Genomic DNA, 24,714 nt, shown 5'->3' on the forward strand with positions numbered 1-24,714 from the left:
TAGGTCGATTAGGCCTATCATGTCAATATATTAGATATTTCAAATAAAGTGCATTATTCGTCGTGTAAGTCTAATTCGTCCACCATGTTCCATCCAGCGTTGACTGTGTTTGTCTACAAAAATCATAATTGTTTCGCGTTCGTTCGGTTTCGTTTAATAATTTTGTCAAAGTAGCCTATACACTCTAAATTCCAAGGATTTAAAATAAATCCTAAAGGATTGTGATTAGGGACCAATCAAGTATTAGATTTGAAGATTAGATTAGAGTAGAAAATTGGATTTGACTACATAATTAACGAACTTTATGACTTTTATACAATCCCGATGGTCTATTCCAAGATATTAGATTTGAAATTAAATCTTACAGATTTAAAATTAAATCTTTAAAAATTAAAATCTATACGATTAATTTTAAATCTAAAATTGATTGGTCCCTAATTACAATCCTTAAGGATTTATTTTAAATCCTTTTAATTTAGAGTGTAGGCAATTATAAGCATGTAGGCCCTAACATGCATGTGTACTCATATTATGATCTTCTTTGCCAAGTTCGTTACATTTGTCAAAACTTAGGCCATACGCCTAAGAATTATGTTTAGGCCTATTTAACCAAATAAAGTTATCACAGTTTGCTCAAATTATGTCTATACACCAAGTATTATACTTATTTTAACATGCTAAGGTATAATACCCTAAATCTTAATATTTTAGCATCATGTTAAATTCATTCTTATTAGGCCCTACTCACAGCATGAGGAGAGATCTCTCTCCTCTTGGCCCTACTTAAATGCATTTAGGCATATATAAAACAAAAATGAATCATGAAGACCAAATAGTTTGCAGTGAACATCGCCAGCACGCCAGGTAGGCCTATGACGAATTTGAACGAAATTTGAATAAAAAATGGCTGCAGCCATAGAAACCTATTTTGCAAATTACATGTAATTTGCAAAATAGGTTTCTTAGATTTTATCCCATGCATGATTTTCTTAAACTTTAATAGACCAAATTAATTTGAAGGAATTAGTAGGCCTATACAAACAGAAAAGGTAGGTCCTATAACAAAATATTTAAGTATAACAATTTTTCCCCCATAAATTGTTTTCAAAAATCGAAAGGTGGGATGGTCCTAGAGGTGATTTTGCACCTGTTTGTCCCATTCTTTTCGCTGGCATTTTATTCTATTTACTTTGTCTTGATTAGTATTTGCAATTTTATATATAATATATTTGTCTTTGTAATTGTATATGGGCCAGTGATGAAGAATAAATAAATAAATAAATAAATAAATAAATAAATAAATAAATAAATAAATAAATAAATAAATAAATAAATAAATAAATAAGAAACACACCAAAAAGGAAATTAACAACCAGAAATTATTCAGCGCTTTAGTGAAAAGTGGTGGGTTGAAATTGAAAGAGCGGTCGTGAAAAACGGTAAATAGGCCTACATTTGCCATGTTTGCATGCCAATTAAATGCGGAACTAGCCTATTTAGACTAACACCCATCCAAAGTCTTTTTAAGTTGTGCTGATATACAAGACTTCAAGCTTCCCACACTGACACTCCCCTTTTATCATTTAGGCCTACTTAGCTTTCTTGATCGAAACTCGAATAGGCTACAAGTTCAACTATCTTGCCATTTGACAGGGAGGCTGCAGTTTGGCCATTATTTTGACACACCAGCGCGAGAAATTCCGTGTTGGCTAATGTACTTTAGTAAACTAAGACACTCTGCAAAAATCAAGATTTTAAGTGTTGTAGTTTTGTCAAAATCTGAGATTTGGAATAAAACGTCTAAACAAGACGGTTTATTTTTACGATGGAAATAATAGTCGAACGCGTACTATGCGATGTTCATAACACAGTACGGTCATACACACGCATCAAAGGACCGTATCGTAGCACGACCGACGGAGTAACACGCATTGGCGCTGGTAGTAAATTCCAATTTCTTTGCTTTATCATTTTCGACTCAAAATTGAAGGGGGAGAAATTGAATATTTGAAATTTGGGCCAAAATCGGGCTTTTTTATGATTTTTCAGCATTTTTTGACCATTTTTGGCGCAAATTTGTCAAAGTTGGTCGATATTCAAAAAAATGAAAAAACGGGTCCTAGATATTTTGATCTAGTTTTTAAAAATTAATTTAAAAAAAATTTTGGCCCAAATTTGACCTCACAGATGAACTTATCAAGTCTTTGCCATTCTAAATATGTAGGCCTATACTTTTTATATACTTTGGACCAACAATTTAGAAGTTATGAGGCCCGAAAGTTTCCATATTTCCAGGGTTCAGACCAACCTTAAATCGCACTATTTTGTTGTAATAGCAGTAAAAACGTTTAAATAACGGGTTCGGCTGCTCCTCACCCATTATTTACGTTTTTACTGCCTCGGACACATTATTTGCGTGTAAAGGATACTGCATTACCCTTTATTTCTTAAATAAATAGGATACAAGTTTTTTATTATAATTATTATTTAATTATTGTAGGCCTATGTATGGTGTTTTAAAATATAAAATGTCCATCTGAACAAAAGTACGTAAAGCAAATGAATGACCTGGACGAAACCGTGACGTACAAGTCTCGTGGTGTTGGGCTATTCCATTTATAATCCACACTACCCCCTGTGGAAGATTTTGGAAATATCTTTCACAGGGGGAGTATGAATTTCAAATGGAATGAACACATTAACAGCTCCATCACCCTCCCTGCGTGGAAGATTCGTGTTAAGTCTTTCTCAGAGGGTGTATGACATTCAAATGGAATTGCCTAATGTGTTTTTTCCATTTGAAATTCATACTCCCCCTGTGGAAGATATTTCCCTAATCTCAAGTCTTTTAGTAATAGACATCTGATTGTGACCAGATTTATGACCAAAAATAAAAGAGTCTCCTGTACGTATGGGGATCAGAATTCATCGTCCCTTTCGAATCCTTCATTTTATTTTGCCGATTCAAACCCAGGTTGCAGACCTCCAGGAGGATAGTTTGAAGGACCCGGTTCTATATATGCTGCATGCGCCCCTTGGGGTATAGGTTCTTCAATCGGTGCCTGCGGCCTTTGGGAGGTTTGTTCTGTATCCGGCACCTGCTGTATTCGAGGATCCGCAATGTGGTCTTCGTATTGCACTGTTGATAAAAAAAGTTAGAACGAAAGACAACAAAAAATAATAATATGAAAAAAAACCACTTATAGATTGGTTAAGATCTGTAAGCTTTCTTTTACTACCGTAATATGAGATGTGAGAATGAGGTGTTGGAAGTCAGGAGGCGACGACCCATCCCCGCCCCCCCCCACACACACATTATCACCCCCCGTTAGATACTCAGGAGGGGGTAGGAAGTTGGGGTCGGGGAAAGAAAAAAAACTTCTCCGTAGTCCACTTGTCAATTGTGCATACTCTGGCTATTACATTTAAGCTTAAAACTCTGATTCAATTATTTGTGCACAATTGATAGATTTTCACATCTGATCTTTTCAGTCACCCTACTCCCTCTGTTTGTTAGCTTCCCAATTTGACTACTGACTTTGGATTCCGGTTTACATGCTTTCATAACACGGCTGTCTATGATCTTCTATGGATGAGATTGTCGGATTCCTGGCCTACTAAAATTGGCCATGATGTAATGCATCTTTAAATGAATCTGGCTTGTGATTGGTCGCCCAGATCTCGTTATTGTTTAAATCCTCCCGACACGTACCATTACCATTAACTATACATGGTACACATCTATCTATGGAATGCGGCGCTTTTGTGCTGGCGCGGAAGTTGGTGGATGAACGTGAAGCCATAGGCTTCAATATAAAAACTAAATTTTTGAGATATTTTCTCAAAATAATCAAGATTTTTTATTCTGATTGCAAGTAATGATCATAAAAACAATTGACTTCTGAATTAGTATTTTAATTTTCAAAGAAAACTGGAAACTTGTCGTCTATAGTTGGCACCCGTACCGAATTTTGTTATAAGTTTGATTAGCTCATATAACCGGCGGGCTTTATAATATCGCGGATTAATATCAATACATTTTATGTTGATAATTGCCTTGTGACATCTCGCCAGAAGTATCACAAATTATTAATTGAACTCCTATGCTTTATCTACTTTATTCAATACCCACCATATACGTGATATAGACCAGACAGGTCCACTATAATGCTCTTAACGTGGGTCTACTTTTCGGCGTAGTGGTAAAAGCCTAACAATTGCCGCCGCTATGAGCTGATCAAAGTATAAGACTATGTTAAACATCGTCAAAACAATAATTAGAAAAGCAGGGCCTGGATTTGATAGTAACATGCGTGATATTTTCGAAAGACAAAAACGTAACTCTCTTTTTTTTTTTTTACACATTACCTTCACGGCGCTGTTTCCTAGGAAGATTCTGAACACGGCGATAATCCAAATAGACGAAAATTGATATAGAGACGGCTGACATCACTAGCGATATAATCACAAATGAGATTATAGCAAGGCACGTACGTCTGAAGTACTCCAAAACTGAAAATACAGATAGCAATTAGGCCTATGTGTACCTCAAAAGCAAAGGAAAGAACGAAATAGAAAGTTGCGCTTTAAAGGAAATCTGTACCATAAACTAATCAATGGCTATATAGTTGCAGTAATAATAAAAACGACAAACAGTAAAAGTCCCACGCTTATATACGTCCAAATAAAGGAGAAATTCTTAATTCCTTACGACGATCAGCCGTCAGTTTGCAATCCATGGTGGCTGCCATATTGATACCCGATGTATTTTTATTACGCTGTAATGGTACCCCGATTTTGAAACCAGCGAAATCCGTGCCACAAGCCTCGTCCCTCGTGAACTTTGGTGACACGAAGCGAATACTACCAAAGTTCAGATTCAACATTCGTTCAAAAGAAAACGCAACAATTCTTACCCATAAAACTACAGAAGAACATAAAAAATGTATTTCAAGTAATATTTATGATCAGCAATGTCTTTTGAGAACGAAAAGTGTAAAAACAGCACTAAAAACAAAATTCGCTGTGGGGGTCGCGAATGCCATAAAGCAACACACGCTCGCCGAAGGTAGCCGAGGGTCTGTGTGAAAGGTTACACTACCGCTTGTGGCAGAAAGGATTCGCAAGCAGCTATCATGGCGGCTTCCATGAATCGCAGAAACGAAGGATTAAAAGTGCTTTTTCTTTGTTAGGAATATTCCGAAATTCATATAGACCGTCTGTTATGTTTAATTTAGGGGTATATAACTATATTAGCCATTGATTAGTTTATACAGATTTCCTTTAAGAGGCCGGTCTAGTGCAGATCCGTCGGAACACGCTTTTCAATACGGAATAAATGCTAACCTCGTCGTGACATCATCCAAACAGCAAAGTTCATTTCCCATTGAAAAAGCGTTATCCGCAGCCGCGTTAATGCAGTCGACCATTTTGTTAATGTTCTAATCAATGGAAGGCACGTCGCTATTTCTATTGTTCAAAAACGCTTCGTAAATCAATATGGGCACATTCCCTGTCGATCTTAGATACTATAGTAGCCTATGCGCCGAGAATGCGCGGCGTGCGGCGCTAACACGCCGAACTTCAAAAATCCGCCCCAAATATTTCATAGCTACGGGTCTGGATCTAATCATACGGATTTGGAGAATATATTATACTTTTACATATTAAATGAAAATGGTTTCAAATCGTTATTTCTGTCATAACAACTCTATTCAAAAACCCTCACACCCGACCTATTGAATTATCATACTTGAACTTTAAAAAATAGTTTACCATTAAGTATGACAGTGTTGGAATCTGATGATATCATTACGGTTACGGGTGTAATAGTAGGACTCAATTCGTCATCTTGCGCAACACAGCCTTTGCAAAAATATAGAAAACACAATGTGGAATTTGGTTAATAAGTGATATTTACATGTAGGGCTACATTATTACTACATACACACACCCACCCACACCCCTTCAAAGGCACCCCACACACAACCCCACCCCAACAACTTCATTCACCATCCCCTAACGCCCTAATTAACCCTCAACAACCTCACACCCGACCTACTTTTAGGTCTTTAAGATTTATAAAATGAAAAATTGGGGGAAAAGACAAGGAAACAGCTAGCTTTATTGGCAGAGTTGAAGGCTTGTCTTATTTTGTCTTTAATACAATGCTTTTGGATTAACCACTAGCAGGCTATGCTGGCACATCTATGACACTAATTCAGTACAAAGGTGCCAGAATCTGAGTTTTGATGATTTTTACGATCATCCGGATGAGCAAATCACTGAACGTTATAATTTAAGATATTCATTTCCTAAATCTTTAAACTACATGTAAAACTAGTGGCAAATGGTGGTCATAGACCACAAACCTAGCTGGGCGTGTTGGTGTTGTGGAGGAATCTGACTCCTGCAAAATGTTACAAAAATGTTCCACTGGTTATTAGGTTTGTTGTCACCGAGTTTGAGTCCCGTACTCCTTACAGATGTCAAAAAAATGTATTTCTAAGATTTGACCCCAGATGACATTTGACCCGACACCTCTGACCCCTGTATGATGTTTCATAACGTTCTCCAGGTCATAAGGTTTGTTGCCACTGAGTTTGAGCCCCGTACCTCTTACAGATGTCCAGATTATTAAATTCTAAGATCTGGCCCCAGATGAACTTTGACCTGACCCATGCAAAGTGTTCCAAAATGTTCCCCTTGATATTAAGCCCCGTACCCCTTACAGATGTCCAGAAAATGTATTTCTAAAATTTGACCTCTGCATGACCTTTGACCTGACCCCTGCAAAATGTTCCCTGGGTCATGATATTTGTTGTCACTAAGTTTGAGCCCCATACCCCTTACAGATGTCCAGACAATATAATTGTAAGATTTCACCCCCTTAATGACCTTTGACCCCAATTCTTTGTGTAAGGTATGGACACTGGGTAAAGCCGATGCACATGTGTAAGTGACATCATTGTGCTATGTAATACGTGGCAGAAGAGACATTTTGAAAATATTTGGTTATATACCGAAAATGCCCCTTTAATGACCTTTGATCCCAATTTTGTTCGCACCATATGACCACTGGATATAGCCGATACATATGTGCAAGTTACGTAATTGTAGGGTGTAACATGAAGGAGGAGAAGCATTTTGAAGTTTGTTGCCAGAAGAAGAAGAAGAAGAAGAAGAAAGAAAGAACTAGTGGCAAATGGTGGTCATAGACCACAAACCTAGCTGGGGCATGTTGGTGTTGTGGAGGTATCTGACCCCTACAAAATGTTCCAAAAATGCTCCCTGGTCATGGGGTTTGTTTTCACCGAGTTTGCGTCCCGTACTCCTAACAGAGGTCCAAAAATTCAATTCTAAGATTTGACCCCAGATGACCTTTGACCTGACCTATGCATGATGTTCCATAATGTTCCCCTGGTCTTGAGGTTTGTTGTCACCATGTTTGAGCCCCGTACCTCTTACAGATATCCAGAAAATGAAATTCTACGATTTGACCCCAGATGACCTTTGACATGACCCTTGCACAGTGTTCCAAAATGTTCCCCAGGTCAGTAAGTTTGTTGTGGAGTTTGAGTTCTGTACCCCTAACAGATGTCCAGAAAATGCATTTAGAAAATTTGACCTCTACATGACCTTTGACCTCACCCCTGCAAAATGTTCCCCTGGTCATGAGATTTGTTGTCACTGAGTTTGAGCCCCATATCTTGCAGATATCCAGAAAATGAAGTTATAAAGATTTGACCCCAGATAACCTTTGCATAGGGCCTGCACTTTGGCTCGTTTTTTGTAGGTTTACATGGTCCAATAATCACAAGATGACTGACATGTGGTAACAAAGGAAGCAGTCACTGCAATTTGATTATGTCCCATATGATTGGCCATTCAAGACACCCCTGTGAATATACTATAGCGACCTTTTCAAAATATAATACCTGTTTGCTTGACTGTATTGACAATACCCGGGAACAATACACACAGTATATGCCTTGGACAAACTTTTTACAATAAGCATGATAAGTGATGATGTGACCTCCAGATTTATACATCGTTCGTCTCGCACACTGACAACATTTGATTGAATGGACTGTAGGCTACTGCGCCGTGATTACGGTGAAGGACACCGGTTCAAATCCTTTGTTTGGAGCCAATCGATAAAAGCATGCAGGGCTTCTATACCCATGTACAGTTTATCCCTACATAACCTATGTCTTGAATACGCTGGCAAAGTTATGTAATAATCGGATTAATACTATATAGCAGTAGGTAAAAACAAGTTTTGAATAATCCGCGCTATAAAGTCCCATTCAGTGATCCCAGCGAAAGTGAAAAAAAAAATCAAATTGTTACGTTTATAAATTATTTTGATGAAAAACAAATGGCAAAAAAACAAAACAGGAAAACGACAGTATTGACGAAGTTGAAGCCCCATTCAAATACATGTAGCTAATTTATATACTGTCAGTACCGGTATATAAATTACAGACTCACGTAAATGCATTATTTTTGTCTTAGACACACGGTTTTCGGCTGAACCACTGCACTAGCAAGCTATGTTAGCACATCTATGACAATGACGAAAGGTACAAAATCAGCCATAGGCCTTTAGATATATAGCAGAAGACACAAAAGTGGTGTTTTATGACCTTTGACATTCTTTTGTGGTGAGTGACATGGTCTTGCAATTCACGCCGAGTGTCCTTGACAGGTTTGACTATGCTTCAGTGGTCATGAAAGAATTCAAAAGATAACCTCTGCCCCAATAATCCCAAGCAATTGTCTGAAACTGCTCCTCGGATCATAAGAACTCAGTCCTCAAATGATAGTCATAATAATGTCCAAAATATAAAAATTACTGACTATCATTGAAGACTGAGTTCCGCAGTCTAGTATCCAAAATCTGAATTTTGATGATTTTTACGATCGTCGGGATGAAAAAAAATCACAAAATCACTGAATGGGCCTTTAGTTCCCTCTCCTTACCCTGGCAATATAAATCAAAGAAAAATAAAGAAAGAAAACAAGAAAAGAAAATTAACCAAATTAAAGGATCTGGAATGAGCGTTTTGAGCGTTTCGATAGTATATTTTGTGGGACATGAGAGCACATCAGACATATCGAATTGCATTCTGAATACGAAGAATGTCTTTCTGATATCAAATAAATTTCATTGTTTGAAATTCACGATATAATACAAATTTTATGACAAATTATTAAAATTGGATATTTTTCACATTTTTGATAAATAACAGTCCTCGAAGTAAATATCATAAATCTAATGTTATATTCTTAAACAGTCCCTGGCATGATACCATACATGTATAGGCCTATGTATAGTAAATTTGTCTGCTTTATCTGTTTTGTGCTGTTTAAGCAAATAGTTAAACATAATTTCCATAAAATGTAAGCTCACTGTCAGCTAGATATGTCCCCTTTTAATTTTGAGCAGAACAAGTGAGGTAAAGCAAAGAAAATTGAAATTTACTACTACTAGCGCCAATGAATGTTATAAGATTGTAAAACGGTACGATCCTCTGGGTGGGTGTGTGGGTGGGGGTGGGTGCGTATGTGTGTCCTGCACGCGTATTTTTTTCTGCAACTATAACGGGACGCAATACGATACCGGTATGTTATAAGAATCAAACTTACAAGAAAGATGGCTCTTGTCAAATCCTACAATTCTGTCAGAGAAAATATGCATATTTGCATTAAATTTTAATTAATTGACATAATTGATTAATTAATAAATATTTTATTTAATGATTTACCATAATTCCAAATATGTCAAACAATATGTCAAATTAAAGCTAATGAAATGCTTTATAAATTGGTCAGAGCGCATTTTGCAGAATGCATTTAGTACTTTAGTTACATGATTCCAAACATTCTATTCCAATTTTTTGCTATACACGCATAGGAGCTGTACTTTTAAAATCCGCGCCTAATCAATAATAATAGTCTTTCACTCCATTGTCAAAGTACTGTGCTCCCTGTAGCTGTAGCATTATGGAGTGACCAGGTCCTAGAGTGTGATGGTTTTGTAGCAGATGACAGTGCTCATTCAAGCCTGTCAAGGTCAGTTAGTAGCGACTTGCTGAATGGATGGCCATGATCAGCTATCAAAGAGATGCCTTGTGCAGCTGCCAATCACAGTAGAGGTTTGATAAAATTGTGTTAAAAACCCAAATGTGATATAAGGACAAAGCTGTGCATGTTGGTACTTAATTGTTTGGATTCTTACGTTGAAATTCCCTTGTATTAGTATTTTTATGTGTAGTGTATAGTGGTCATAAATTATATAGCTTTTAAATTTTGGGCATTTTTGCTCTGTTGCACTGTACCATTATGGAATTTGAGCAAATCAATTACCGACACAAGCAGGTATACAGTGTATTATTTTATTTTTATTTCGTATATCAGGAGCACAGGTCACTTGGTAAGGCATCAGAATTTGGTACACTAGCGCTTCGAACTTTAAATCGGAAGGTGGTGAGTTCGAGCCTCATCACGGTCACATTAATTTTATAAACCAAATATTGTTCGAACTTTTCATATTTGTTTTTCTTTTGTTTCTTTTCTTTCTTTGTCTTTTTTTTTCTTGTTTTCTTTATTTTTTCTTTATTTATCTTTGATCCATATTGCCAGTGTAAGGAGAGGAGGGAACTAACGGCCCATTCAGTGATTTTTTTTCATCCGGACGATCGTAAAAATCATCAAAATTCAGATTTTGTATTAAGATCTGCGGAACTCAGTCTTCAATGATATAGTCAGTAATAATCTTTTGGTCATTATATGACTATCATCATTTGACGACTGAGTTCTTATGATACATCATCCGAAGAGCAGTTTCAGACAATTGCTTGGGATTGTTGGGGCAGAGGTTATCTTTTGAATTCTTTCATGACCACCGAAGCAGAGTTAAACCTGTCAAGGACACTCGGCGTGAATTGAACTGACCATGTCACTCGCCACAAAAGAATGTCAAAGGTCATAAAACATCAACTTGGTGTCTTCTGCTAGTGGTTCAGCATTAAGCCGTGTAGGCCTATTTAAGACAAAAATAATGCATTTACGTGAATCTGTAATTTATATACTGACAGTATATATAAATTAGCTACATGTATTTGAATGGGGCTTCAACTTCGTCAATACTGCCGTTTTCTTGGGTTTTGTGCCAATTTTTTTCATTAAAATGTTTTAATGATTTTTTTTTCACTTTCGCTGGGATCACTGAATGGGGCTTTGCAACGCGATATATTCAAAACTTGTATTCACCTATACTGTTATAGCATTAATCCGATTATTACACAACCTCACCAGCGTATTCAAGATATCCAATGCAAATAATCACCTAGATTATGACGTATCATACCGTAAATATGGCGGAGTACTCAAATTCATTCAACAAAAGCATGATTACAAGCTATTGCAATCTACAGCGACAGCTCGTCTCACACACATAACAAATGCACAAATACGATCAAATAGGTTGACGACAACGTTTGATTGAATGCACTGCATTGTGCCATGATTACGGTGAAGGACACCGGTTCAATTCCTTTGTATGGAGCCAATCAATAATTTCACGCACATCCTCTATTATTGCCCAATTATTGCCCGGGATGATTGCACACTGTAAAAGAGCTATTGTTATAATGTTTGATGAAATCGTGTTTAACTACCGTATTTGCTTAAGAAGGGCACAATACAGATAAAGCAGACAGATTGACTACATGTGGTACATGTATATACATATTAATATAGGGAATGTGTGTGAGTCGAGTATTACCTAATTATAATAGGGGCGTATCCAAAAATTAATTCACGCCCCTTTCAAATGTCGAGCCAAAGTGCAGGCCCTATGGACCTGACCCCTGCAAAGTGTTCCAACATGTTCCCCTGATCATTAAGTTTGTTGTCACCAAGTTTGAGCCCCGTACCCCTTACAGATGTCCAGGAAATGCGTTTCTAAAATTTGACCTCTGCATGACCTTTGACCTAAACCCCGCAAAATGTTCCCCTGGTCATGAGATTTATTGTATCGAGTTTGAGCCCCATACTCCTTACAGATATGTCCAGATAATGCAATTGTAAGATTTTACCCCTTAATGACCTTTGACCCCAATTCTGTGTGCAAGGTATGGGCACTGGTTAAAGCCGATGCACATGTGTAAGTGACGTCATTGTGCTATGTAATATGTGGCAGAAGAAGCATTTTGAAGATATTTGGTTATATACCGAAAATGCCCCTTTAATGACCTTTGATCCCAATTCTGTCTGAATCGACTGAAATTTTGGAAAGCTTTTTTTTTGTGGAAACCTATCAAACTATATACCATGAAAAGAAAAGCGAATTCTGGAATCACGAAATGTCCCTTTAATATAAAGTTGAACAATTACAATGTTTATATGACTATTGTATTGTATATTATTGTTCAGTGTTTATTGTTTAATGAATTTGCTTGAAATAAAGTTGAACCATAATTACAATCTCTGCTGTACTTCATTGCATGTGTAATGTGGTGTATTGCATTTTAAATCTCTTCAGGGATTTAGAAGTTTAAGTCTCTTTAAAGTATTAACATTTGATCTTTGTAGATTTAAATTTTAAATCTGAAAGTTTTATTTTTTAAATCCCTGTGGGACTTAAATTTATAAAACTTTGTAAAGACTTATTTTAATCCTATATTGATTGGTCCCTACCTACAGTCTCTGAAAGTTTTAAAAGTAAATCTTTTGGATTTAAATTTAAATCCCTGTAATTTAGAGTGTATGGGCACTGGATATAGGCGGTTCATATGTGCAAGTTACGTAATTGTAGGATGTAACATGTAGGAGGAGAAGCATTTCGAAGTTTGTTGCCAGAAGAAGAAGAAGAAGAAGAACTAGTGGCAAATGGTGGTCATAGACCACAAACCTAGCTGGGGCATGTTGGTGTTTAAGAGGTATCTGACCCCTGCAAAATGTTCCAAAATGTTCCCCTGGTCATGAGGTTTGGCATCACCGAGTTTGAGTCCCATACTCCTTACAGACGCCCAGAAAATTAAATTATAAGATTTGACCCAGATAACTTTTGACCTGACCCCTGCACAGCGTTCCAAAGTGTTCCCCTGGTCAGTAAGTTTCTTGTCACAAGAGTTTGAGCCCCGTATCCCTTACAGATGTCCAGAAAATGCATTTCGAAAATTTGACCTCTGCATGACCTTTGACCTGACCCCTGTAAAATGTTCCCCTGGTCATGAGATTTGTTGTCACTGAGTGTGAGCCTCACACCCCTTACAGATATCGAGATAAGGCAAAATAGATTTTACCCCCTTAATGACCTTTGACCCCAATTCTGTGTGCAAGGTATGGGCACTGGATAAAATCGATGCACATGTGTAAGTGACGTCATTGTGCTATGTAATATGTGGCAGAAGAAGCATTTTGAAGGTATTTGATTATATACCGGTAATGCCCCCTTAATGACCTTTGACCCCAATTCTGTTTGCACCCTATGGGCATTGGATATAGGCGATACATATGTGCAAGTTACGTAATTGTAGGGTGTAACATGTAGGAGCAGAAGCATTTTGAAATTTTTGTTGCCAGAAGAAAGAAAGAAACTAGAGTCAACAGACGCTGAATACAAGCCGCAATTTGACCCCTATAACTTGACCCCTGGGTTACGGATGGGGTCAACTGCTCTTGCATTGTGCTTAGGATGTCATAAGAAATATTCCTGGTGAATTTCAGCTTAATCGGAACTTAAACATGGATTTTGATTTTTTTAAATTTTGATTGACCTTTTGACCCCCTTAATGACCTTTGACCTCAATGAAAAAAAAAAAAAAAACTTATGTACACCGACAAAATGCATTGTTTTAATTTTAATTAAAAAATTCTAACATGTTCAGTTCTTGAGATAAAAATTCTTGAAGTTATTCAGCTAAAAACAGGAAGTGACCCCTTAATGACCTTTGACCCCAAAATAAAAAATACAATGCATACATCAGGGAACACTAATTCATGTATGTTGGTTATATTATTCTGGTCTGTTTACATTTTGAAATAAAAATGTTTTGAACATTTTGATAATTTTGGTTTTTGACCGGAAGTAACCCCTTAATGACCTTTGACCCCGAAACTGTAGGCATCCTAAAGACCCTGGCTAATAGCAATGCATGTGTGTTAATGGCGACTCTCTGCTATGTAATTTGTACAGACAGTGATTTTTTAAATATTTTTTACAAATTTTTCAGATTTTGACCGGAAATGACCCCTTAATGACCTTTGACCTCAATTCTTTTTAGGAAGTTTTAAGCACTGCTACATGTTGATTCATATGCATGAGTCACATGATCATTGCATGTAATTTGTGGAAGGAGTAGCATTTTTTGTGAAATCAACATTTTTGACCATAAGGTCAAGGTCAAAGGTCACAGTCAGGTCAAAGTCAAATGTAAGGTTTGGCCTAGTCCAGTGGTCATTTGGCTCAAGTATGGTTGAAATCTGTCGAAGCATAAGAGAGCTAGGGCGAAACGTGGCAAGTCACGCAAAATGTCACGAGTTGCCAGAAGAAAGAAAGAACTAGATCTGGTTACAGATCTGGACCTAGCTGGGGCCGGAAATGCCAGTCTTAACTTAAAGTTTGACCTTTGACCGGCTATTATGGACATCTCACACCAATGGTGCATCACTGTAGCATGTAGGGGCTTTATCTGTGTTCCATATAGGCTGAGATACAGCTACTTTTCCGTAATTTAAAAAAAATGCAAATTTGACGTTTTGACCTCCTTAATGACCTTTGACCCCAATATAAAAAAACCTCATATACACCAAGAAAATGCATTGTTACAGTTTAAATTAAAAAAATCTACTATGCTTAGTTATGGAGATAAAAATTCTTAAAGTTATTTAGCTTAAAACCGGAAATGACGTCTAAATGACCTTTGACCAAAAAAATAAAAATACCGTACATACATCGGGTAACACTAATGCATATATGAAGTTTATGTCACTCTGGTCTGGTTACGTTTTGAGATATAAAAAAATGAAAATATTTGATGATTTTTGGTTTTTGACCGGAAGCGACCCCTTAATGACCTTTGACCCCAAAACTGTAGACACCCCAAAGACCCTGGTTAGTAACAATGCATGTGTGCTAATGACAACACTCTGCTATGTAATTTGTAACAACAGTGATTTTTGAATATTTTTAGCTTTCAGACCGGAAATGACCCCTTAATGACCTTTGACCCAAAATCGGAGAATAACTTTTGTGTACCTGTAATAGCCGATGCATATGTGTAAGTGACATTATCGTACTATGTAATTTGTGGCAGAAGAAGCATTTTGAAGATATTTGGTTTTATACCGGAAATGAACCCTTAATGACCTTTGACCCCAAATTTGTGAATATCCTATAGACACTGGATATAGCCAATGCATATGTGCAAGTGACGTCATTGTAGGATGTAACATGTAGGAGAAGAAGCATTTTGAAATTTGTTGCCAGAAGAAAGAAGACGAAGAAAGATCCGATAGCATCATAAGACCTAGCCGGTGTCCCGGCTAGGTAACTAGAGTCAACAGACGCTGAATACAAGCCGCAATTTGACCCTATAACTTGACCCTGGGTTACGGATGGGGTCAACTGCTCTTGCATTGTGCTTAGGATGTCATAAGAAATATTCCTGGTGAATTTCAGCTTAATCGGAACTTATACATGGATTTTGATTTTTTTTAAATTTTTGATTGACCTTTTGACCCCCTTAATGACCTTTGACCTCATTGGAAAAAAACCCTTATGTACACCGACAAAATGCATTGTTCCAATTTTAATTTAAAAATTCTACTTTGTTTAGTTATGGAGATAAAAATTCTTAAAGTTATTTAGCTAAAATCAGGAAGTGACCCCTTAATGACCTTTGACCCCCAAAATAAAAATACCAAGCATACATCAGGTAACACTGATACATGTATGATGGTTATATTACTCTGGTCTGTCTACATTTTGAGACAAAATTTTTTTGAACATTTTTGATAATTTTGGTTTTTGACCGGAAGTAACCCCTTAATGACCTTTGACCCCAAAACTGTAGGCATCCTAAAGACCCTGGCTAGTAGCGATGCGTGTGTGCTAATGGCGACTCTCTGCTATGTAATTTGTAAAGACAGTGATTTTTAAAATATTTTTTAGACTTTGAGCGGAAATGACCCCTTAATGACCTTTGACCTCTTATCTGAGCACACCCTATAGACACCGACTAAAGTCGAGTCACATGATATAACCATGTCCCCATCGCATAGCATTTTTTATGAAATCACATTTTTGACCATTATAGCTAGGTCAAAGGTCACAGCGAGGTGGTCATTTGGGTCAACTTTGGTTGAAATCTGTCAATCCTTGCGGAGCTACATGCAGTTGATTGCGGTTGCCAGAAGAAACAAGAAATGAGGTTAATGGGATCAAAAGTACCATGTCTTGTACACATTCTGTTCCTGTTTAATGTGCCGAACTTGGGGGCCAAATCAGGGAGTGCGAATGTGGCTCCTCGTCAGTGATCCAGATTGCCGCATTCTGGTTTTAACCACAGATCCTCAATTTTTTGAGGATCGGTAGTTTTAAGACTCGTTTCGGTAAGAGCAGTAAAACCTGCTCTCCTGGACCAGACGAGCCTATTTTGAGCTCTATGATAATAAAAAGATGGCAAATTTATAATTGCAAAATAATTCAATACAAATAACAAATTGGACAGCATTGTAGATGAAAATACGTCACATTTGATTATGTAATACATTACTCTCGATTATATTTCGCATATAAGATTTTTGGTGTAGTGTTCATTACACTATTATTGCACATGTAGATATTGATTATTACTAGTATACAGTATATTGCACATTAATTATTGTAAATTATTTTTTCTCTTTTCAGTGTTTTTGATCACAATGGTCAAATATAAATTCAAATATATTGTAACAAACACTTTCAGTTTTAAACAATACCATTAAATATACCCACGATGGAGTTACACTTTGTATATTACATAACATTCGAACATGGTTGACATTCGTTTTATTGTACTTCATTTATCATTATATCTTAAGTTTTCTTGTCGAGTTCTTCATCATAATATCATTGAGTTTATTTGATTCTGTAAAAAGTAAATTGTCAATAGGAACTTATTGGTCTCTTTGTTTTAATTTTTGACTTACATATAGAAAAAGATGCAAATTCAATCGAAATATTGGTTAAAATATTAAGTTTATCATTGATATTCCATCCCCGGGTATTCCATCCAAAAATAATTGTATGCAGTGATACATCAACATTAAAAGCGTTTTCATGAATTGATACATATAATTGGAGAATTTCAATATGCAGTGATACATCAACATTAAAAGCGTTTTCATGAATTGATACATATAATTGGAGAATTTCAACCAAAATGATTGTTTTTGTACCACGAGAACGTGTTCATTGTCTTCTATAGAATTGCAAATAATACAATTTGGAGTGTCACTAAATGATCATTTCAATTATTCCTTTACCGTTACTAGAGTTGACTGAAATCAATGTGGATCCTTCAATATCAAGACTGTGAAGTTCCTAATACTTTATGGCAACAAATGTTGGATGATGGTAACTGTAGTAGGAAGTCAATACTGAAGCATTGTAGTTCTGCGGTGTTGGTTTGATATATATATGATCCAAAAGAGTTCCTTTGGTAGTAGTTGGGTCTTCAATCAATTGATTGTATTGTCTGAATGCAGGCAGGACTTGCTCTTTTATCAAGTTTCGATTGAAGTCTCCCACAAGGACTTTAAAATCTGTTTCTAGATTTTCAATCTGGGCTGTTATCTCATTCATTTCATCATTGAATACTCTTGAGCTTGTTGCAACAGGTTTGTATATAGCTGCAATCAGCAAGTTGGTTCTTCCTGATGTTCTTATCGCTAATACATCGGAGTGCTCAGTTATCAATGGTAATATATTGTATTTCACACTGTTTTGAACATAGATGGCAACACCTCTTCCACCACCAGAATTGATTGATTCCAATGAATAACCATCAATTGCAATTGTTTCAGGGTTATTGCTACTTGTCAACCAGGTTTCAGATAAGCAAATGACGTGAGCTTTTCTGAACTCGCTATTGTTTTTCATATCTTCGAAATGTCGATTTAGGCTCTGTATGTTATGATGTGCAATAATGAAATAGTTGTTGTGGTCTATTTCTAATAAAGGGTTAGCTACGGAAAGATCACATTGCGACATCTTGGCAATATTGGTTGCAAAAGTTTCATCACAATAGATTCTTCTGGCATCAAAATTCATCAGATACATTCCATCAAGATGAGTGACTCGACTAAGTGCTACGTATGCCATTGCCTGCTGCAAGTATTTCAATGATATTACTGCTTTGTCCGTAGTTTGTCCTTGGATCTTGTGAATGGTTACAGCCCAGGAAAGTTTTAACGGTATCTGTTCTCTGGTTGTGGTAAACGTCTTTCCTTTCAACTGAAACGATTCCTTGCGTGGCTTTATGGGAGTACATTCTTGATAGTGCGGTGGGATGAATTCTGTTGTTCTTGCCTTGGCACCAATACGAGAACTATCAAATTTGACATATACGACAGTTGGCATATTTGTCGAGTTGCAGAATTCGATACCTTTAAATACGCCAGAAACTCCATTGCACAGACCGTCAGTCACATCAACGTTCGATATCAGCATAACTCGGGCACCCACTGCTAATTTCAGTTCATCTGCCAAAGTTGTGTTGCGATCTTTGCGTGTTGTCTTATGTGGTTGCTCATTTCTTCTTATGATTCGCCCACCTGTTTGATCAATGTCAATGGCTTGTATCGTATGTATATGTGTACTCAAGGTAGCTAGCATTTTCTCATTATGGTCATCGACATCATCGTTGCGATAAAATAGATGCATTGCGTCATCGGGAGCGGATAGTCCGTTATCGTGGTTACCGGAAACTGTACGTGACTGAAGTAACTTCATATCAGTATCGCTTATTGGTTCATTTCGTTTCCTTGTGCGAAGTCTGTTCAGCATTTGAGCAAAGACGACATCATCTTTTGACGCATAATTTCTGTCAGTTCAACAACATTGAATAGGTTCCAGAGGTCCATTAATATATCATCACGTGGAAGACACAATGGTGTTCTTGGAGAAATAGGCGGTAATTGATAAAAATCTCCAACTGCAAGAATTGACACATTGCCAAAGTAAGTGGTGTCTGGACAACCTTTGATCTGTTGCAATCGACCATTTATATAGTCAAACTGTGGTACACTCACCATAGATATTTCATCAATGATGACAAGTTGTAGGTGTCGATACTTCATTCGCAACGTGTTTACAGATTCTTCTGCAAGAGGCGTGTAATGATGCGATCCTCTGGGAGGTATCTTTAACCCAGTGCAGATTGTTTGGCCATATATATTAAAGGCGGCAGTTCCCATGTGGGCAAGTAGTAAAACAGTCACTTCCTCAGCATTTTCTGTCATTGGAAGAAAGGTTTTTCTAGCATAATATGTTATGCACTTGATCAGATGTGATTTCCCAGTTCCAGCTCCTCCAGTAAGAAAAATGTGGAATGGTGATATGGTATGGTCACTGGCCTTGTCATTGCACCACTTGGTAACATAGTTAAATAGTTGACGTTGTTTGTCGTTCAACTGTCGCATCATAGATTCTGCTTGTTCTTCTGTAATTTCAGGACGGCATGTTTCTATTGCACACCTCGGTAAATCTTGACGTTGTTGTTGCGGCTGCTGTAATTCAGGAATTTCGATTTCAGCAAGCTCGTCATCTGAATCCTCGTACAAATTACGGTCCAATCTATCATCCTGCTGTTGTTGTTCTCCTTGTGGATTTAAAGCATTCCATGCATCTTGAAGGTCGGGTATTTCTTGGAGTGCATCCCATGCATTATCTAGGGCACCGTTATCTGGTTCGAATTCTTTCATGTTGTGTTGCACTATTTCTTGAACTGAAACGATTTCGCCATTAATGGTTACGCGACCTTGTAAGTGATAACTTTCATACGTTTCATATGTTGCAGGTTTGATTTGCTTTCTTCTGTGTGGCAGATATAGACGTAGCATGTTCATATGGTAACGCTCTTTATCCCTATGAATTGATACTCGAGGATAACGAATGACAGCTGGTTTTCCGGTGGTTCGTTGTTTCATTTTCGCTGAGCATCCCGACAATGCGATAGCCTTTTTCTTTGGTCGACATCTCTTAATTCCTTCTTCCGGTATAGTATGGTCGTTGAAGAGGAAAAACAGTGGCTACCAGGAAAAATTGGTACAAAGCTGATTTTTGCACCAGACAAGCAGAATATATCATAGAATATCATATCCAAAATCCGAAAAAATCCTCTTTGGGGAATTCGTTTTATCCAAGATGGCCGCCAAAATGGCTGCCACAACATATAATTAGCTGTATCTTAGCTTCTAAAGCAGATATGATGATGATTTTAGTGTCTTTGAATAGGTTTAAGAGGTCAGAGAATTCAAATTTGTACAAATCTAACACACTCATGTCTTCAATCACACTGAAATCCAAGATGGCTGCCAAAATGGCCGCCACAACATATACTTAGCTGTATCTTAGCTTCTAAAGCAGATATGATGATGATTTTAGTGTCTTTGAATAGGTTTAAGAGGTCAGAGAATTCAAATTTGTACAAATCTAACACACTAATATCTTCAATTACACTGAAATCCAAGATGGCCGCCAAAATGGCCACCACCACATATGATCAGATATATCTCCGCTTCTGAAGCATAAAAGATGATGATTTGAGTGTCCTTGAATATATTTCAGAGGTCAACGAATTCAAATTTGTACGTACCTAAAACACTGAAGTCTTCATTTACACTGGAATCCAAGATGGCCGCCAAAATGGCCGCCACCACCACGTGTTATGTTTAGGTATATTTTGGCTTATGAAGCAGATATGATAATGATTTTAGTAGCTTTTAGTGTTTTTGAATAGGTTTTAGGAGTCAATTTTGTATTTATCTTCATAAGTATATGTCTTTACTGACACTGCAATCCAACATGGCCCTCAATATTGCTAAAATCAAACATGATTAGCTAAATATCTCAGCTTCTGAAGCCAATATAAATGGTGACTTTAATCTTTGAATAGGTTTTTAAGAATGTAGGTTTTAAGGGTCAGAGAATTGTTGCAATTACTTAAAACCCGGGCTTATAACACTGAAGTGCAAGTCGCAATAACCACATGTGAATATATATCTCAGCTTCTGAAACAAAAGCAGCTGTCTTCGTTCTCATCTAGAGGTATAATCGCCTCAGCGTTTTGGCAATGTTCTCCTGTGTAATCTTCACAAGCTGTGACACATTTAAGTCCATTTTTGCGACAGGATCATCCGTTATTTACACAAGAATTCCTGGAGGAAAGTTTACAATTGTATCGTACAAGCTTAAGCAAGCTATGTGGAATCTAAATTCGTAAGGACCGGTGCTAGAACGATGTCAGAGTGTTTCCAGCCCCATTGCTTTAAATTGGATTCAAGTCATTGTTTGTTAGCTTTCTCCAAAGTATGACCTGTAAAAGAACCCGCAGACTGACTGAAAAAAAAGTCATTGTTTGTTAGCTTTCTCCAAAGTATGACCTGTAAAAGAACCCACAGACTGTGAAAATACGCTGCTCTTTCAGTAGGTGAAAGCTTATGTAGATAGCTGTGGATCAAATGATGCTTTATTTGATGATACCATTGCCATGGATTAAGCGATCCGTAGACCGTATAAAGAATCTTCTTCTCTGCCACCATATAAGACAATAAATAATCTGATGTCAGCTGTACCAATCTGTTCTAATGTCGCCTCAGGATCGCTCATCTAGGATGATATCTGCTGCAATTCTTTTATCTTCTTCAACAAACTTGTCTTTCCATGTCCAAATGTTGCAGAAGTTGAGTCGCAACCACTCCATGCATGGATAAACAGGAGGTCTTGAACTTTCCAAACCACCTACCCTTTCTTCTCTGAATGGAAGTAGATAAGATATCAGCCATAGTCTGGTCTCAGTGGTACATCAAAAGGACAAGTATATCTGTGTCATCTGTGCACGATCTGACCATTGGTTTCCAAGTATCGACTCAGCAGCGAGATAAACTGACTGTTGTTCTTCTTATTCGAGACGAAGGTCATGCTGGTCATGATGAGAACCTTCATAGACTCTGTGAGCTGAATATGATAAGAACAAATGCCAGTTTATCTCGCAGCTGAGTCGATGGATGGTGGACAATAGTACCGGAGATGCTGACACATTGATAGTGGAATGTACCCTTCAAGACTCCTTCCATGTTCAAGACAAGGAAGAGAAGTGCCACTGGGGACCAGAATATAGCTGATATCGGTGGGTTGGAAAGTTCAAGACCTAATTAACAACATTGGTGAAGTATTGACATTCCATCTCAGGTCCTGTTTATCCTTGCATGGAGTGGTTGTGACTCCACTTCTGCAACATTTGGACATGTAAAGACAAGTTTGTTTCGGAAGATAAGAAGAATTGCAGCAGATATCATCCTAGATGAGCGATCCTGAGGCGACATTAGAACAGATTGGTACAAATGGCATCAGATTATTTGTTGTCTTATGTGGTGGCAGAGAAGAAGATTCTTTAAACGGTCTGCGGTTCGCTTAATTCATGGCGATATGGTATCATCAAATAAAGCATCACTTGGTCCACAAAAGCTTCCAACTAGTTAAAAAGAGCAGCGTATTTTCACAGTCTGAGTGTTCTTTTGCAGGTCATACTTTGGGGAAAGCTCACAAACAATAACTTGGATCCAAATCAATGGTTTGGAAACTCTCTGACACCGTACTAGCACCGGTCCTTACGGATGTAGATACAGCACCACAAGGCTTGCTTAAGTTTGTATGATACAAATGTAAACTATCCACCAGGAGTCCTTGTGGAAATAATGGATGTTCCTGTCGCAAAAAGGGATTTAAAGGTGTCACAGATTGTGGAGATTGCAGAGGAGAAAATTGCCAAAACGCTGAGGCGATTATACTTGCAGTTGAAGTCGAAGATAGCTTCTTTTGCTTCAGAAACTGAGATATAGAAAATCATGTGGTGGCAGCTGTTTTGGATTCTATTGTTACTGAGCACTTACTTCCGTGTTTTAAGTAATTGCAACATTGAAATCTGCAACCCTAAAACCTACATTTTCTTAAAAGCCTATTCAAAGATTAAAATCATCATTATATTGGTTTCAGAAGCTGAGATATACAGTTAAGCATATTTGATTTTAGCCATATTGAGGATCATCTTGGATTACAGTGTGAGTGAAGACTTGACTTTGTACTTTAGATAAATACAAAATTGACTTCTGCATCACCTAAACATATTCAAAGACACTAAAATCATTATCATATCTGCTTCATAAGCCAAAATATACCTAAACATAACACGTGGTGGTGGCGGCCATCTTGGATTCCAGTGTGGATGAAGACTTCAGTGTTTTAGATACGTACAGATTTGAATTCTTTGACCCCTGAAATATATTCAAGGACACTAAAATCATCATCATATCTGCTTCAGAAGCGGAGATATATCTAATCATATGTAGTGGTGGCCATTTTGGCGGCCATCTTGGATTTCTGTGTAATTGAAGACATCAGTGTGTTAGATTTGTACAAATTTGAATTCTCTGACCTCTTAAACCTATTCAAAGACACTAAAATCATCATCATATCTGCTTTAGAAGCTAAGATACAGCTAATTATATGTTGTGGCGGCCATTTTGGCAGCCATCTTGGATTTAAGTGTGATTGAAGACATCAGTGTGTTAGATTTGCACAAATTTGGATTCTCTGACTTCTTAAACCTTTTCAAAGACACTAAAATCATCATCATATCTGCTTTAGAAGCTAAGATACAGCTAATTATATGTTGTGGCAGCCATTTTGGCGGCCATCTTGATAAAAACAAATTCCCCAAGGAGGATTTCTTCGGATTTTGGATATGATGTTTTATGATGTATTCTGCTTGTCTGGTGCAAAAATCAGCTTTGTACCAATTTTTTCCGGGTCAAAATGTCCAACGACCATACTAGTACACTTCCATCTTCATAATCACTTTGGTCATCTTCTGTCTGATCATCAGTTTCGTTTTCTGTCTGTGTACTTTCTTTGCTAGATACTTGATAATGACTAGAGAAGAACTTTGCCATGCACATGTTTTCATATTTTGCTACCTTAGGTCGACCGATGTATTTCTCAATTTGAGAAGTTTGCCAAACTTCTTCAGAATTTCCAGCATTCTCTTGAAGTTGTTGGAGTGGCAACGATATCCTGTGTCCATCAACATCAGTTTGAACAAACACAACATTACGTGAGCTTTGTTTCAAAGGCATACTGCAAACCATGTAAATAGCACCCATTACACTGATTTCTCTGTGTTGCAAGTATACGTTACCAACTTTTCTAAGTTCGGTAAGAACATCGACATTCCCTTCTCTAGCTTCTCTTTGTGCGTTTCTGAGCAAGTCACCCATTTCTCTTTCACACTTCGTCAGGTACGAGAGCATGTATATTGTAGCCGCAAATGGATCTAATATGTACTGTATGTCCATGTTTCCATTCCAACATCTTATCAAGTGAGGATTGTAGTTGTTTACCCATTGATCTTTGAGACGTCGTTTCAGATAGACGGTGTTTCT

The 24,714-nt window shown here is 37.3% G+C and overlaps 1 protein-coding gene across 2 annotated transcripts in view; it reads right to left on the bottom strand.

Moving 5' to 3' along the window:
• Positions 1–406: 406 nt before the first annotated feature.
• LOC140170363 (uncharacterized) overlaps positions 407–24,714 on the bottom strand; it is a 57,130-nt gene continuing 32,822 nt past the window's right edge. Inside the window, exons 2-4 of one of the 2 annotated variants that reach the window (XM_072193733.1) lie at positions 5,776–5,865; positions 4,369–4,512; positions 407–3,139 (exon numbers count right to left, since the gene is read on the bottom strand). In XM_072193733.1, the coding sequence (XP_072049834.1) occupies positions 2,952–3,139; positions 4,369–4,512; positions 5,776–5,865 (422 nt within the window). In that variant the 3' untranslated portion in view covers positions 407–2,951. The remainder of the gene's footprint in view (positions 3,140–4,368; positions 4,513–5,775; positions 5,866–24,714) is intronic. The other variant, XM_072193732.1, reaches the window with a different exon arrangement.

This window comes from Amphiura filiformis, chromosome 14, assembly GCF_039555335.1.
Source record: "Amphiura filiformis chromosome 14, Afil_fr2py, whole genome shotgun sequence".
NCBI lineage: Eukaryota > Metazoa > Echinodermata > Ophiuroidea > Amphilepidida > Amphiuridae > Amphiura > Amphiura filiformis.